Genomic DNA, 15,212 nt, shown 5'->3' on the forward strand with positions numbered 1-15,212 from the left:
TTGTGCCCCTACTTTGTATTTCTTATGCCGTTGGTTTTACTATTAAACTGCTCCGGCTATTATCAAGTTCTGCTCTCCTGCGTCTGACTTCCCTGCCACCAGATAAGCACCCCTTACAACCCCACAGAGGAATGATAAGAGTGTGACAAACAGCAGACAGGAAGACTACTCATCTACTCAACCAGCTAGACCACCTCATTTGTCCTTGCCTAGCTTCACATGTACAACATGTTGGACAAGGCATAAACAACTTGTATGTGTTCATGTGACACAATTATAACAGTTGTTTAAKCATTTTTACATTTCATAGTTTGCTTTTTCTTATAGAAGTTTAGCAAAATAATGTTGGTGTTAGACTTACTGAAGGAAAATGTGAAATCATGATTTATCAAATGGACTGTTCATACAGTGTAGAAACAGAGAGTTGAAATAAAAGCATTATCACTCAAACACAAATWAAAAAAATACATGATCACACGACCTGTTTTGAGTGTCATATTATTTAATAAAATAACTGGTAAAAAGATACACCAGAGTACTAACCACATGAGGCTGCTGAGGGGAGGACGGCTCATAATAATGGCTGGATTGGAATAAATGGAATGGTAACAAACACAAGGAAACTTTGTGTTTGACATGTTTGATACCATTCCATTTATTTCGTTCCAGCCATTAGTATGAGCCCGTCCTTCCCAATTAAGGTGCCACCAGCCACCTGTGGTACTAACCATTAAAACCTCATCGCTTGAGACTCTAAACAAACTACTAAAATATCTCCATACAGTATGTACATCCATTAAAAACATTTGATTCAAAATATGGAGTGCTTAGAATATATGAAAAACATATACACTGAGTGTACAAACATTTGGAACACCTACCTAATACCCCCCTTTCCCTCAGAACAGACTAAATTCGTCAGGGCATGGACTCTACAGGTGTCGAAAGCATTCCACAGGGATGCTGACCCATGTTTACGCCAATGCTTCCGACAGGATGTCCTTTGGGTGGTGGACCTTGATACACACAGGAAACTATTGAGAGTGAAAAACCCAGCAGCTTTGCAGTTCTTGACACACTCAAACCGGTACACCTGGCACCTACAACCCATAACCACTTCAAAGCACTTAAAGCTTTTGTTTGCCCATTCACCCAATCCATGTCTCAATTGTCTCCAGGCTTAAAAATCCTTCTTTAACCTGTCTCCTCCCCTTCAGCCACACTGACTGAAGTGGATTTAACTTCTTATGGCTGCAGGGGCAGTATTGAGTAGCTTGGGTGAAAGGTGCACATAGGTGCCCATAGTAAACTGCCTGCTCCTCAGTCCCAGTTGCTAATATATGCATATTATTATTCARATTGGATAGAAAACACTCTGAAGTTTCTAAAACTGTTTGAATGATGTCTGTGAGTATAACAGAACTCATATTAACACCTGAGAAAAAATCCAAACAGGAAGTGGGAAATCTGAGGTTGGTAGATTTTCAACACAGCCCCTATTGAACAAACAGTGGGATATGGATGAGTTTGCACTTCCTACGGCTTCCACTAGATGTCAACAGTCTGTAGAACCTTGTCTGATGCCTCTACTGTGAAGTGGGGCCGAAGGAGACAGGAAATAGTCAGGTCTACCATGCCCTGGCCATGCTCTGACCATGCGCGTTCACATAAGAGGGAGCTCTGTTCCATCGCATATCTGAAGTCAATGTAATTCTCCTGTTGGAACGTTACTGAAGATTTATGTTAAAAACATTCTAAAGATTGATTGAATACATCGTTTGACATGTTTCTACTGACTGTTACGGAACTTTTTGACATTTCGTCAGCTTTTAGTGAACGCGTTTCTGACTTTGGATTCGTTTACCAAACACGCTAACAAAAATAGCTATTTGGACATAAATGATGGACATTACCYAACAAAACAAACATTTCTTGTGGGAGTCCTGGGAGTGCATTCCGACAAAGATCAGCAAAGGTAAGTGAAGATTTATAATGCTTTTTATGGCGGGTAACTGTATGGCTTCCTTTTGTGGCTGAACGCTGTTCTCAGATTATTGAATATTGTGCTTTTGCCGTAAAGCTTTTTGAAATCTGACACAGTGGTTGCATTAAGAACAAGTGTATCTTTAATTCTATGTAAAACATGTATCTTTCATCAAAGTTTATGATGAGTATTTATGTTATTTGACGTGGCTCTCTGCAATTTCTCCGGATATTTTGGAGGCATTTCTGAACATGGCGCCAATGTAAACTGAGGTTTCTGGATATAAATATGAGCTTTATCGAACAAAACATATATGTATTGTGTAAAATGAAGTCCTATGAGTATCATCTGATGAAGATCATCAAAGGTTAGTGATTAATTTAATCTCTATTTCTGCTTTCTGTGACTCCTGTCTTTGGCTGGAGAAATTACTGTTTTTCTGTGATTTTGCGGTGACCTAACATAATCGTCTGTGGTGCTTTCGCTGTAAAGCCTATTTGAAATCGGACACGTTGGTGGGATTAACAACAAGATTACCTTTAAAATGGTATAAGATACATGTATGTTTGAGGAATTTTAATTATGAGATTTCTGTTGTTCGAATTTGGCGCCCTGCACTTTCACTGGCTGTTGTCAAATCATCCCATTAACGGGATTGCAGCCATAAGAAACAAGTAACATCAATAAGGGATCATAGCTTTCACCTGGATTCACCTGGTCAGTCAATGTCATGTTTTGTACACTAAGTGTATATTTCAATATTACCTATATTAACACTACAAAGTAATTCCAAAATAGTTCTTTACAACTGAAAATATATACAGTATATGTGACTTATTTCATAAAAAATGTAAGTAATATAAACAAAGTGTGTTATCGATATACTTAATGTAAATAAGTTACTGCAATTGTTTGTTCATTAAATTGTTCATACTCTAAGAACATGTGATTTTTAAAGCCACTGTAACATTGCCATACTTTACGATAACCAATGTTAACAGAACAAGAACAGTATAAAGTCTTATGGGTAATGCCATTTAACCTATCCCTCTCCAGTATGTCAGAATATTAAACCTATTGTCTTTGTATGTTATGGATCATTCTGACCTGACAAGTCAAACATAAATACGGTATTATACATTGACAGTTGCTCTGCTTGACACCTGCACTTTAAAAAGGGAAACAGGTTATTCAGCCCTATACAAGGTTGACAATAACAGAACCGCCCCATTCTGCTACAGGGAGTAGAGTTTGAGCTGCTCCTCCATGTCTCCCTCAGTCACCTCCCCTAGTGCCTCCTGGTTCTGCATCAGCAGGAGAAAGATGGCCGCCAACTGATCGTTTTGCACCCTAGAACAGATACACACAGACATGATGGCATCGCTTCCAATGCCTGGGTCTATATGACACACTTACAAACACTCATCAATACACACATCAATACACACAATAGATACATATAACAAAAACTCAGTGTACACAAACAACACGTGACATCCCAAAACACACACACATGATTTATCTATGTTTGTGTGTAAGACATACACATACAGTGGCTTGCGAAAGTATACACCCCCCTTGCCATTTTTCCTATTTTGTTGCCTTACAACCTGGAATTAAAATTGATTATTGGGGGGGGTTTGTATTATTTGATTTTCTTTTGCAGCAATTACAGCTGCAAGTCTCTTGGGGCATGTCTCTATAACCTTGGCACATCTAGCCACTGGGATTTTGCTCATTCTTCAAGGCAAAACTGATCCAGCTCCTTCAAGTTGGATGGGTTCCGCTGGTGTACAGCAATCTTTAAGTCATACCACAGATTCTCAACTGGATTGAGGTCTGGGCTTTGACTAGGCCATTCCAAGACATTTAAATGTTCCCCTTAAACCACTCGAGTGTTGCTTTAGCAGTATGCTTAGGGTCATTGTCCTGCTGGAAGGTGAACCTCCGTCCCAGTCTCAAATCTCTGGAAGACTGAAACAGGTTTCCCTCAAGAATTTCCCTGTATTTAGTGCAATCCAGCATTCCTTCAATTCTGACCAGTGTCTCAGTCCCTGCCGATGAAAAACATCTCCACAGCATGATGCTGCCACCACCATGCTTCACTGTGGGGATGGTGTTCTCTGGGTGATGAGAGGTGTTGGGTTTGRGCCAGACATAGCATTTTCCTTGATGGCCAAAAACCTTCTTCCATATGTTTGGGGAGTCTCCCACATGCCTTTTGGCGAACACCAAACGTGTTTGCTTATTTCTTTCTTTAAGCAATGGCTTTTTTCTGGCCACTCTTCTGTAAAGCCCAGCTTTGTGGAGTGTACGGCTTAAAGTGGTCCTATGGACAGATACTCCAATCTCCGCTGTGGAGCTTTGCAGCTCCTTCAGGGTTATCTTTGGTCTCTTTTTTGCCTCTCTGATTAATGCCCTCCTTGCCTGGTCCGTGAGTTTTGGTAGGCAGCCCTCTCTTGGCAGGTTTGTTGTGGTGCCATATTGTTTGCATTTTTTAATAATGGATTTAATGGTGCCCCGTGGTATGTTCAAAGTTTCTGATATTTTTTTCTAACCCAACCCTAATCTGTACTTCTCCACAACTTTGTCCCTGACCTGTTTGGAGAGCTCCTTGGTCTTCATGGTGCCGCTTGCTTTGTGGTGTTGCAGCTTTCAGAACAGGTGTATATATACTGAGATCATGTGACAGATCATGTGACACTTAGATTGCACACAGGTGGACTTTATTTAACTAATTAGGTGACTTCTGAAGGTAATTGGTTGCACCAGATCTTAGTTAGGGGCTTCATAGCAAAGGGGGTGAATACATATGCACGCACCACTTTTCAGTTTTGTTTAAAAAAAATATTTTTTTTAAAACAACTTCATTTCACTTCACCAATTTGGACTATTTTGTATGTCCATTACATGAAATCCAAATCCATTTCAATTACAGGTTGTAATGCAACAAAATAGTAAAAACGCCAAGGGGGATGAATACTTTTGCAAGGCACCATAGGTGTACCTAGTTGGACACTGTGTGTCTTCTAATGTTATAATAAACACAGCTATAAAACATATCCTGGGGTAGACAGGTGCTTCACAGTTTATTATTTTCATCATTCACATACTGGACCTTTACAGGCTGTCCAATAAAAACACCTCAAAAGACCTTCTTCTAYAGGGCTTCCATCTCAAGTCCCACTGAAGTTAACACCTACCTGACAAAGGCACGTCAACTAAGGCACGTCTTAAACATACAAAGCCCTACTAGTTACCAGAAATAATATGTTGAGTGGTGCAATGAGAATGGTTATTATTGGGTATGTACATAGAGATATTTGAAGTTATGATATCATCATCAATCCATGTATGACCTTATCTGGCTTACATAGAAAGATTCCATACATGACATACTGATTAGCATTGTGTTGTATGTAAATGTACTACAAAGTAGGCGAGCAAAACTCAATGATGAGATGAATTTACTGCTTTTAATTAGATGTGCTGATATGGAAAAATGGGTGGATTACTGGGTGGAAATGAGTATGAGGCTTAAACAAGCATTTGTTTTAGACAAACTGGCTTTTAATAGTCAAGAGTTTACAAAAGCCCAAAAACATCATGTTTAAACAAAACTTTTCAATCTCTCTACAAAAATCACTARGGGTTGTCATACACATATTCCACTTTAGCCATTCTAACAACCGAGCTCCAGTCCCATGTGAAAAGAAGCCCATTCATTGTCAGTGTGCATTGGTTACATACTTATAAAGTGACAAAAGCCCCAATGATCGTCAGAGTCAGGACAGGAGTGAGATATATGGTTCTCTCAGCATTCAGAATGCCATCATTAGGATATTCGGATGTTACTGATTGGCATTTGTTACATTACTTAAAGTGTCTGGGACTGGCTCACAATGGACAGTGGCCACACAGACCAAGACTTGGGTAGAAGGGGCCTTTGCATGCAAATCACTTGTCTTGGCTTTAAATCACAGTTTCATATTTTAAAACAATGAAAAACAACACAACCCTTCCCTACCCCTTCACCCATAATAGCTATTTAAACACTTCCTTACTGTATTGGTATTGCAATGGTCATCCATTTCTTCTAAACCAGTGGTTCCCGACCTTACTTTTTTCGGGAACTTTTTTTGCAAACCCCACACGTCATACTCTGTAATAAGCATGGATGTATTATCTTCAAACGTTCCTTAGTGACTATCAGAGTCTCAGAATTCAGAAGGAATAATTCCTGCTCTAATCAAAAGGATAGACGCCACAAGTAAGACAGCAGATAGAAAGCGAAGGGGGCGGGGACTAAAGATTCACATAGGCACTTGTGTGTTTAGTGTAATGCAGCGTGCTATTCACATGCAGAATTGAGCAAGAGCCTTTAATTCACATCCTTCAAAAGTAAGAAAGGAGGAAAGAAGCGGGGAGAGGACAAAAAGCAACATATTTTCCATATCAACAGCAAAGTTGCCGGACAATCAACAGAAGAGATCGCTCTTCTCAGCAGAGGTTTCAAAAGGTTCTTCTTCAGTGATCACTTTTCACAAAACAAAGTAAAAAATAGAAAGGTGTGGGGTGTAGAGTCATTCCTTTTCTTCATCGCCTACTCAGCTGCACTGGAAAAAAGAGAGTACTAATATATCAGTACAATGTGGTACAGTTTAATCTATTGACAAATAGGTATTTCATTGATATTACTAGCCAGTTATTGTTATTAGTTTAAGAGTCAGAAATGTTAAGTAGTTGTAGTATTGGAATTTGACTGATATCAAACTCGTGACTTGGAAAAGAGTGAGATCACTCACCATTGTCAGGGTTGTTATTTCAGCATGCATCAGGGTTCAGTAGGTTTCAAGAGACCTAAAGCAGACAGTGCTCTGACCAAAGGTTGATCAAAACACACCCGGAAAATAGCATACCACCATAGAGTACCCCCCACCACCTCCAAATGGTGTACGGTGAAGTTGCCACTAGATGCTGATTTTGGGTCAGTTTTGCATGTTCCTTACTAATTAGGGTTGTGAGAGGGGAAGCTGATCCTAGATCTGCACTTGGGAGAAACTTCACCCCGAGCACCACAGAGTTCCCAGGCAGGTTAGATGGCAATGTGTGAGATGCATGCCATTTGAAAGGTTAGTATGTCCTAATTAGTGCAATGTAACAAAGAGACCAGATTATCATATGCTTTCTAATAGCTTACGTGGCTGACAAATTCTTAGGTCGTAAACGATTGTCGGATGTCTTGGCTCGTTCAGTGTGACAGGGTCTAGGTCTGCCGATTTAAGTGCCGATTAAGTACGGCTACGTGCAATCGTAGGCTCCGACAAAGTTCTAGCGGTGTCCACATTTTTTGTCCTTTATCGCGTAGTGTGGCTGGTGTTATGAGCTGATCCCGGTGACTGACCAATAAGAAGACGGCCGCCACTGAGTATGCACACGACAATAAAATTATTGTGAATAGTCAGATTAATATAATAGTTTGAATTAAACGTTTAGCCTACATGCTGTGCAAGAAGAACGATTTCCCTGTAAATAATCTTGTTTATATGACACATCTGAAATTAGGCTACCTGGTGGGATTTCGATAAATGAACAAAATCGCCAATCAAATTAAACGTTCGGACATATAAAGTTTGTATGTGAAAACTATTTCTAAGATGCCTACTTGAATTTATTCAGAACTCACTTCACTCACAAGCATTGAGTGAGGCTTGCGCTGCTGGTGCTGGCACATGCTCAGATCAAATACACCGCTGCAGGCAAATTGCAGAATGTGACGACAGAACTGAAGCAAATCGTACAATCTGGCCAGGTTGATATCAAGATTTTAATTTGGTAACGTCGCACAGTGTAACGTGATAATCGTTAAAGACTGAATCTGACATACAGTCTGCAAATGCTGTAGCCATTTCCTGCAGACAAATGAATAGTGGCCTCATGGGTGGAATGTTATTAATATTTTTCATAATTTCATAATTAATAAACTGAAAATCTGATATTTCTATGTCAAACGGTTTTATATATTTCAGTCTTCTGTGATGTATTTAAAGTGCAATATTGGGATGCAAACTCAAAACTTTATAAATTTCAACTCTATATCTGACATGGTACAGGCGTCTTCTTTTTTAAGCCCATAACAATGTGTGTGAGGTGTATATCTGGGGTGGCAGGTAGCCTAGTGGTTAGAGCATTGTGCCAGTAACCGAAAGGTTGCTGGATCGAATCCCCGAGCTGACAAGGTAAAAATCTGTCGTTCTGCCCCTGAACAAGGCAGTTAACCCACTGTTCCCCGGTAGGCCGTCATTGTAAATAAGAATTTGTTCTTAACTGACTTGCCTTGTTAAATAAAGGTTAAATCATTTWAAAAATACTTTGGTGTCAAAGTAGTTTTGTTTAAGACTACCAATAAACAGTCTGTGTGACCCTGATTTAGCCCACTGCAGTAAAAGGTTATTAAGGCAAAAACGAAAGTAGGGTGGTTGGCCGGGGTGGATGGGTGGTTGGCCACGCGAATGTCTAGCCACCCAAAGGTTGCGTTTTCAAATCTCAGCCCAGACAACTCTTGCATTTTAGCTAATTAGCTACTTTGCAACTACTTAGTACTTTTTTAACTACTTTGCAACTACTTAGCATTTTAGCTAACCCTTCTCCTAACCCTAACCTTAACCCTTTCAKCTAATTCCTAAACCTAACCTTAACKCTAACCTTAACCTTTAGTCTAGCTAACGTTAGCCACAACAAATTGCAATTCGTACCATATCATAAGTTTAGCAATTTTGTAACATATCATACGAATTAAAATTCGTCACATATCATACAAAATGGATTGTGGACATCTACAAATTAAATCCGGGACACTATCATACTATTAGAGTGTCCCGGATTTACATTGACTATGTTACGTCTACCCCTGAGTCTAGGTTGCCCCTAGATGTAACAATGTTGTAATTGGAGATAGGACAGGCATACAGAAATACACATTCTAGATAGACCTACAGACACTGGTAGGCTGAACATAAACAGTTTATGAGCAAAACATTTGTTGGGAAGATACCTATATTCCAGTGAGTCAGCCTTATTGCAATAATAATGTTGATCTTTATTTGTCAATTAGAGACAATCAACATGGCTTGCAAATAGTGGCCTGACTTGCCTTTTCAGGCTACACTGATCAAATGCTGTCACCATCTGGAATAAAAATGCATTTATAGTGAAAGCATTTCAGCTCACACAGACACAGTAAAAAAAATCCCTAATTTAAGTGTCTCACTACCTCGATATTGCCTGCAGAGGGCCCAATGGTATAGCAGCAAAGGTCTAAGGTTCAGGGCTCAGCTATAATTCAACTTCAAAACTGCTCTCTGCAAGSKKCCCTGAGTGTGTACAAGCGCAGCTGTTGGCACAAGATTAGTTCTAATTTTGCAGGTGGCTCCTACAATCAGAGTGGTCCTGATTAAAAGTCCCACCCAACCATTAAATTATGAAACTCTTTAATACTATCATAGCAGCCATTTTGGGTGTGCAGTAAGTGAGTAACTGATTTTCTCTCAGGCATCTGTTTAGCAGGTGCCACGCACCACCAACCAATTCCAAATGGATTCCCCTCTGGCACCAGCATTAAGAGGTAAAGAATGTGCCTTTGTGAATGATTCCTCACAGATGTCATCTCAATAGAAGGTGGTGGTGGTGGGGGGGGGGGAGTCTCCCCTGCAGCACTGATGATGACCCACATTGGTGCCCCAGTGCAGTATTTCCTATGAGCGCAGGACCCTTTGTTTTCAATGGCCGTGAGACAGCAGCATATGATAACTATTAACTGTATCCTTAGGGAACCTGAAGCTCCAGGATATTAGACTGTCTGAAGACACAGGGGGACGTAGATGGGGGGATGTTTGGGATGTGATGTACAGTGCATTCGGAAAGTATTCAGACCCGTTGACTTTTTTTCACATTTTGTTACGTTACAGCCTTATTCTAAAATGGATTAAATTGTAAATTAGGTATTTATTTTGATTTTTTATAAATTAGCTAAAATGTCTAAAAACCTGTTTTCGATTTGTCATTATGGGGTACTGTGTGTAGACTGATGAGGAAAATAAAATATTTAATACATTTTAGAATGGCTGTAACGTAACAAAATGTGGAAAAGGGTAAGTGGTCTGAAAACTTTCCGAATGCAATATAGGTCTGGTGGTCTCTTTTTAGCCAGCTTCCGGCCTTTTATCACCCAGGCTTTCTTCCTCATCCGGAGGAGTGTGCCTGCTATTTCTTCATGGTTTGCACCATGGGCCTCTTGAGCTAGGAGAGTGGATATCCATGCCTCATATGGTAGAATTGGTACYGCAGTTTCGTCCTCATCAAAGATCTGGAACCTCCCTCCACAAACTAAGAGCCCAGTCTCTTTATCTCTCAACAGACTCGCTGTTTACAGAGATAAAGAGACTGGGCTCTTAGTTTGTGGAGGAAGGTTCCAGATCTTTGATGAGGACGAAACTGCCGTACCAATTCTACCATATGAGGCATGGATATCCACTCTCCTAGCTCAAGAGGCCCATGGTGCAAACCATGAAGAAATAGCAGGCACACTCCTCCGGATGAGGAAGAAAGCCTGGGTGATAAAAGGCCGGAAGCTGGCTAAAAAGAGAGTTGACAACTGTGTGGTGTGCAGAAAGGCCCAGGCCAGAAAGTGCCAACAGATCATGAGTGACCTTCCATCCGAGCGGATAACACCAGCCAGACCATTTGAGTACACAACAGTGGACTTATTTGGACCGTATGAAGTCAAGGACGAGGTGAAAAGAAAACCAAGCTCAAGGTGTGGGGTATTGTCTTCTGTTGCATGGTATCCGAGCTATACACACAGATGTTGTCAGTGACCAGTCGACTGAAGGCTTCCTACTGCTTACCAAAGATTCACGCCACTGAGAGGGCACCCAAAGAAATTGTGGTCAGATCCTGGAAAGAACTTTGTGGTGGCAGACCTGCCCTCAAAGAACTCTACCTTCTTGGATCAACTAAGTAATCTGAGCTTGAAAATGAAGCTTCCAAGCATGGACAGAATGGAGCTGAAAAATCCACCAGCAGACTCCCCTCACAGGAATGGAGCTGCAGAAGCAGCTGTTCGTACTGTGAAGGGGTTTGCACAACCTGGGAGGAGAAGGACTCTTCACATGGAGTGAGTTTCAAACATTTCTCTACACGGCTGCTAACCTTGCCAATGAGAGGCCCATAGATGCAAGAACTCAAAGCCGGGAGGACTGCATAGAATACATCAGCCCAAATTCCCTTCTGCTTGGACGGATTGGACCCAGAGGAGATCTTGGATGCTTTGATTTTGAAAGCTACCCATACAAAAGATTGAGAGCTATCCAAACAGAAGTTGACCGGTTCTGGAGGAAGTGGATCAGTTAGCTGGGCCCAATCTATTCGTGAGGAGTAAATGGCACACAACACATAGGAATGTGGCTGTTGGAGATGTTGTCTGGCTGGCTGACCAAAATGCGTGGAGAGGTCACTACAAACTAGCCAGAGTCATCAGTGTCAACATTGACAAGAAGGGCATCGTCAGAGATGTGCATGTCAGAACTTTTCCCAGCTACCCAGTCCCAACTGTGAAGCCTGCTCAAGAGAAGTCAATGAAACTCTCAACTAAAATACCTGCTACAGTTCTTCATAGGGATGTCAGACGCATCATTGTTTTACTTCCTGTTGAAGAAGGAAGAGCCTGATAGCTGAAATCGAACCTGCTCCAACACCGAGGTTCGTGTGACCTCCTTGGGTTCAAGAACCAGGAGGTCAAGTGGGAGGTGTTGCGTCAAAAAACAGAACACTCAAACCATGAGCACAATGGCAGCTCTTCCTTTAAAGAACTCCAGGCCTCAAGAGGGCAGATAACCCAAAAACACGGGTGGAACTAAAAAATTGAGCCAGGATTTCTGGAGGGACTACTTTTACATGCGCACCTGGCAGATAAGCATGGGGATAAAATGTTTGGTCCTCAACATACACACAGCTCATTGTTCAACCCTAAAGACGCAACTGGTATGTAATGTTTGGAATTATTTATTATGTTGCATCCAGTGCTTAGCACAATTTACATGTTTAACGCTGGTAGGAGTGGTGACTTTTGTTGTGGATATTTTCTGACTGCAGAAGTAATTGCTAGAAGTGCTAGATTAAATTGTTTAAACGTTTACTTTATTCAAAGCCATGCTTTGTTGCTGTGTCATGCATTGTTTAGTGTAAAATAATGCATGTTTATTCTCTGTTTAAGGTTATCATCCTATTCCCTATTCCTATTCCCTATTCCCTATTCCTTATTCCTGTCATTCAACTACTCTATTCAACAAATCAACTGTTTCAACATATTCAACAAATGGCATCAAAACCATAATAAAACACTGGAAAGGAATTGAGTTGTCCCTTTGCATCCTTCACGGGTTGAGCAAGCCGTTTTCAAGTTTGGGCAGAGCTGAAATAATTATAACACCTAGACAACTTGAGGGGATCAAACAAAGTGTAATATAGAAAGGATAAAGCAAGCTCTGCCAGAATGTGCCCAGATGTGTGCTCTACCACATCAGTGGAAGCCTATCAGTGGCTAACAGGTCCCTTCAAAAACAAAAAAACAATAGCCACCAGCCCAATCGCCTGGTGGCAAGGTACACTGTTGGTGATGTCATACTAGTGTAATCAGTAAATGGGTTAATGCATCGATACACACTGCTTTCACCAGAGTCATATACACAGTGCCTTCGGAAAGTATTSAGACCCCTTGACTTTTTCCAAATGTTGTTACGTTACAGCCTTATTCTAAAATGTATTAAATKGTTTTTTCCCCTCAATCTACACACAATACCCCATAACGACAAAGCAAAAACTGTTTTAGACATTTTTGCAAATTTATAAAAAATACAAAACTGAAATATGACATTTACATAAGTATTCAGACCCTTTACTCAGTACTTTGTTGAAGCACCTTTGGCAGCGATTACAGCATAGAGTGTTCTTGGGTATGACGCTACAAGCTTGGCACACCTGTATTTGGGGAGTTTCTCCCATTCTTCTCTGCAGATCATATCAAGCTCTGTCAGGTTAGATGCGCAGCATCGCTACACAGCTATTTTCGGGTCTCTCCAGAGATGTTCGATCATGTTCAAGTCTGGGCTCTGACTYGACCACTCAAGGACATTGAGATTTGTCCCGAAGCCACTCCTTTGTTGTCTTGGCTGTGTGCTTAGGGTCGTTGTCCTGTTGGAAGGTGAACCTTCGCCCCAGTCTGAGGTCCTGAGCGCTCTGGAGCAGATTTTCATCAAGGATTTCTCTACTTTGCTCTGTTCATCTTTGCCTCGATCCTGACTAGTCTCCTAGTCCCTTCCGCTGAAAAACATCCCCAAAGCATGATGCTGCCACCACCATGTTTCACTGTGGAGATGGCGCTAGATTTCCTCCGGAAGTGACGCTTGGCATTCAGGCTAAAGAGTTCAATCTTGGTTTCATCAGACCAGAGTGTCTTTAGGTGCCTTTTGGCAAACTCCAAGTGGGCTGTCATGTGCCTTTTACTGAGGAGTGGCTTGCGTCTGGCCACTCTACCAAGGCCTGATTGGTGAAGTGCTGCAGAGATGGTTGTCCTTCTGGAAGTTTCTCCCATTTTCACAGAGGAACTCTAGAGCTCTGTCAGAGTGACCATCAGGTTCTTGGTCACCTCCCTGACCAAGGCCCTTCTCCCCCGATTGCTCATTTTGGCTGGGCGGCCATCTCTAGGAAGAGTCTTGGTGGTTCCAAACTTCTTCCATTTAAGAATGATGGAGGCCACTGTGTTCTTGGGGACCCTTCAATGCTGCAGACATTTTTTGGTACCCTTTCCCAGATCTGTGTCTTGACACAATCCTGTCTCGAGCTCTACGGACAATTCCTTCGACTCATGGCTTGGTTTTTGCTCTGACATGCACTGTCAACTTTGGGACCTTATATAGACAGGTGTGTGCCTTTGCAAATCATGTTCATCAATTGAATTTACCAGGTGGACTCCATGAAGTTGTAGAAACATCTCAAGGATGATCAATGGAAACAGGATGCACCTGAGCTAATTTTCGAGTCTCATAGTAAAGGGTCTGAATACTTATGTAAATAAGGTATGTTTTTTTTATATATTGGCAACAAAATAAAAAAACTTTTCGCTTTGTCATTATGGGGTATTGTGTGTAGATTGTATTTTTATTTATTTTATCCATTTTAGAATAAGGCTGTAACGTAATAAAATGTGGAAAAGGTCAAGGGGTCTGAATACTTTCCAAAGGCACTGTACATATGTACTGTATATGGCTCTGCCCTTCACCAGTGATGGTGTGCCAGTCACAGTGTGTCACACCCTGGGTAGTGGGTGAGGGGAGCAAGGAGAGGGAGGTGAGGTGGTATTTTTGAGACTTGGGAGAAGATAAGAGGCTCTGGGGGGGGMTAAATTTGAATGATACCTTACCCATAATCCTTCCTAACTCAGTGTGCTTGTCGATGTTGCTTATAGAGAGGTAAAGTCAGGTGTGAGCTCTATCCTGAAAAGATAAAGGCAGGGTGAAAGCTGTTATGTAGCAGCACAGAACTCTACACAATTCCACAGCTTGGAAACAGACAACTTAACCACAGCTTTGTCCCCAACTTTGGCACTTAWGGCAATGCAAATAGGTTTCACATGCTTACATCTTTTCCACATAAAACCTAGTGCCAAAAGGAAAACATTGCACTGAGCTTTATGAAATCAAGTTTAGGCCAAAGTTGTGGTTGAGTTTAATTCATGGTTGGTGTGGTGAGCAAGTACATGCTGTGCTCTTGTGTGTAAACACATAAGTGAACGGCACAGGGTACAAGGCACAGGGATTTAGTAACATATAGCTGGGTTTGGGGCTGGAATGGGACTATAGTTAATCGTATAAGGATGTATTAATACATCGTTGGTCATTTAACTATGAGTCACTGCTCAGGCTTCAAACAAGAGTGGAAGCATACTCCCCAAAAAAGACAAAGAAAAACATTCCTGAAACTCACATGCCTTTCCTCCCTTCCTCCTTCTTCCACAGCTCGCAACTCCATGGGAACATAACAAACCAACAGAGCCAAGCATGGCAGATATTTTAAGACCTTGATTAAATTCCTGTGTTAGAAGGCACAAGCCACCAATCACATGGCGTTTAAGACATCCACTCCCCTCGCTATAGAAACTGGGGAACCCCCC

At 41.3% G+C, this 15,212-nt stretch overlaps 1 protein-coding gene across 8 annotated transcripts in view; it reads right to left on the minus strand.

Moving 5' to 3' along the window:
• Positions 1–347: 347 nt before the first annotated feature.
• Positions 348–15,212, minus strand: part of LOC112071365 (matrix-remodeling-associated protein 7) — a 29,087-nt gene continuing 14,222 nt past the window's right edge. For 2 of the 8 annotated variants that reach the window (XM_024138820.2, XM_070439365.1), the window contains exon 4: positions 5,533–6,595. In XM_024138820.2, the coding sequence (XP_023994588.1) occupies positions 6,592–6,595 (4 nt within the window). In that variant the 3' untranslated portion in view covers positions 5,533–6,591. Of the gene's footprint in view, positions 3,335–5,532; positions 6,601–14,462; positions 14,536–15,212 lie in introns of those variants that run through there. The other 6 variants (XM_024138819.2, XM_070439364.1, XM_024138818.2 and 3 more) reach the window with 5 other exon arrangements.

This window comes from Salvelinus sp. IW2-2015, unplaced genomic scaffold (genome assembly GCF_002910315.2).
Source record: "Salvelinus sp. IW2-2015 unplaced genomic scaffold, ASM291031v2 Un_scaffold1596, whole genome shotgun sequence".
NCBI classification, from domain to species: domain Eukaryota; kingdom Metazoa; phylum Chordata; class Actinopteri; order Salmoniformes; family Salmonidae; genus Salvelinus; species Salvelinus sp. IW2-2015.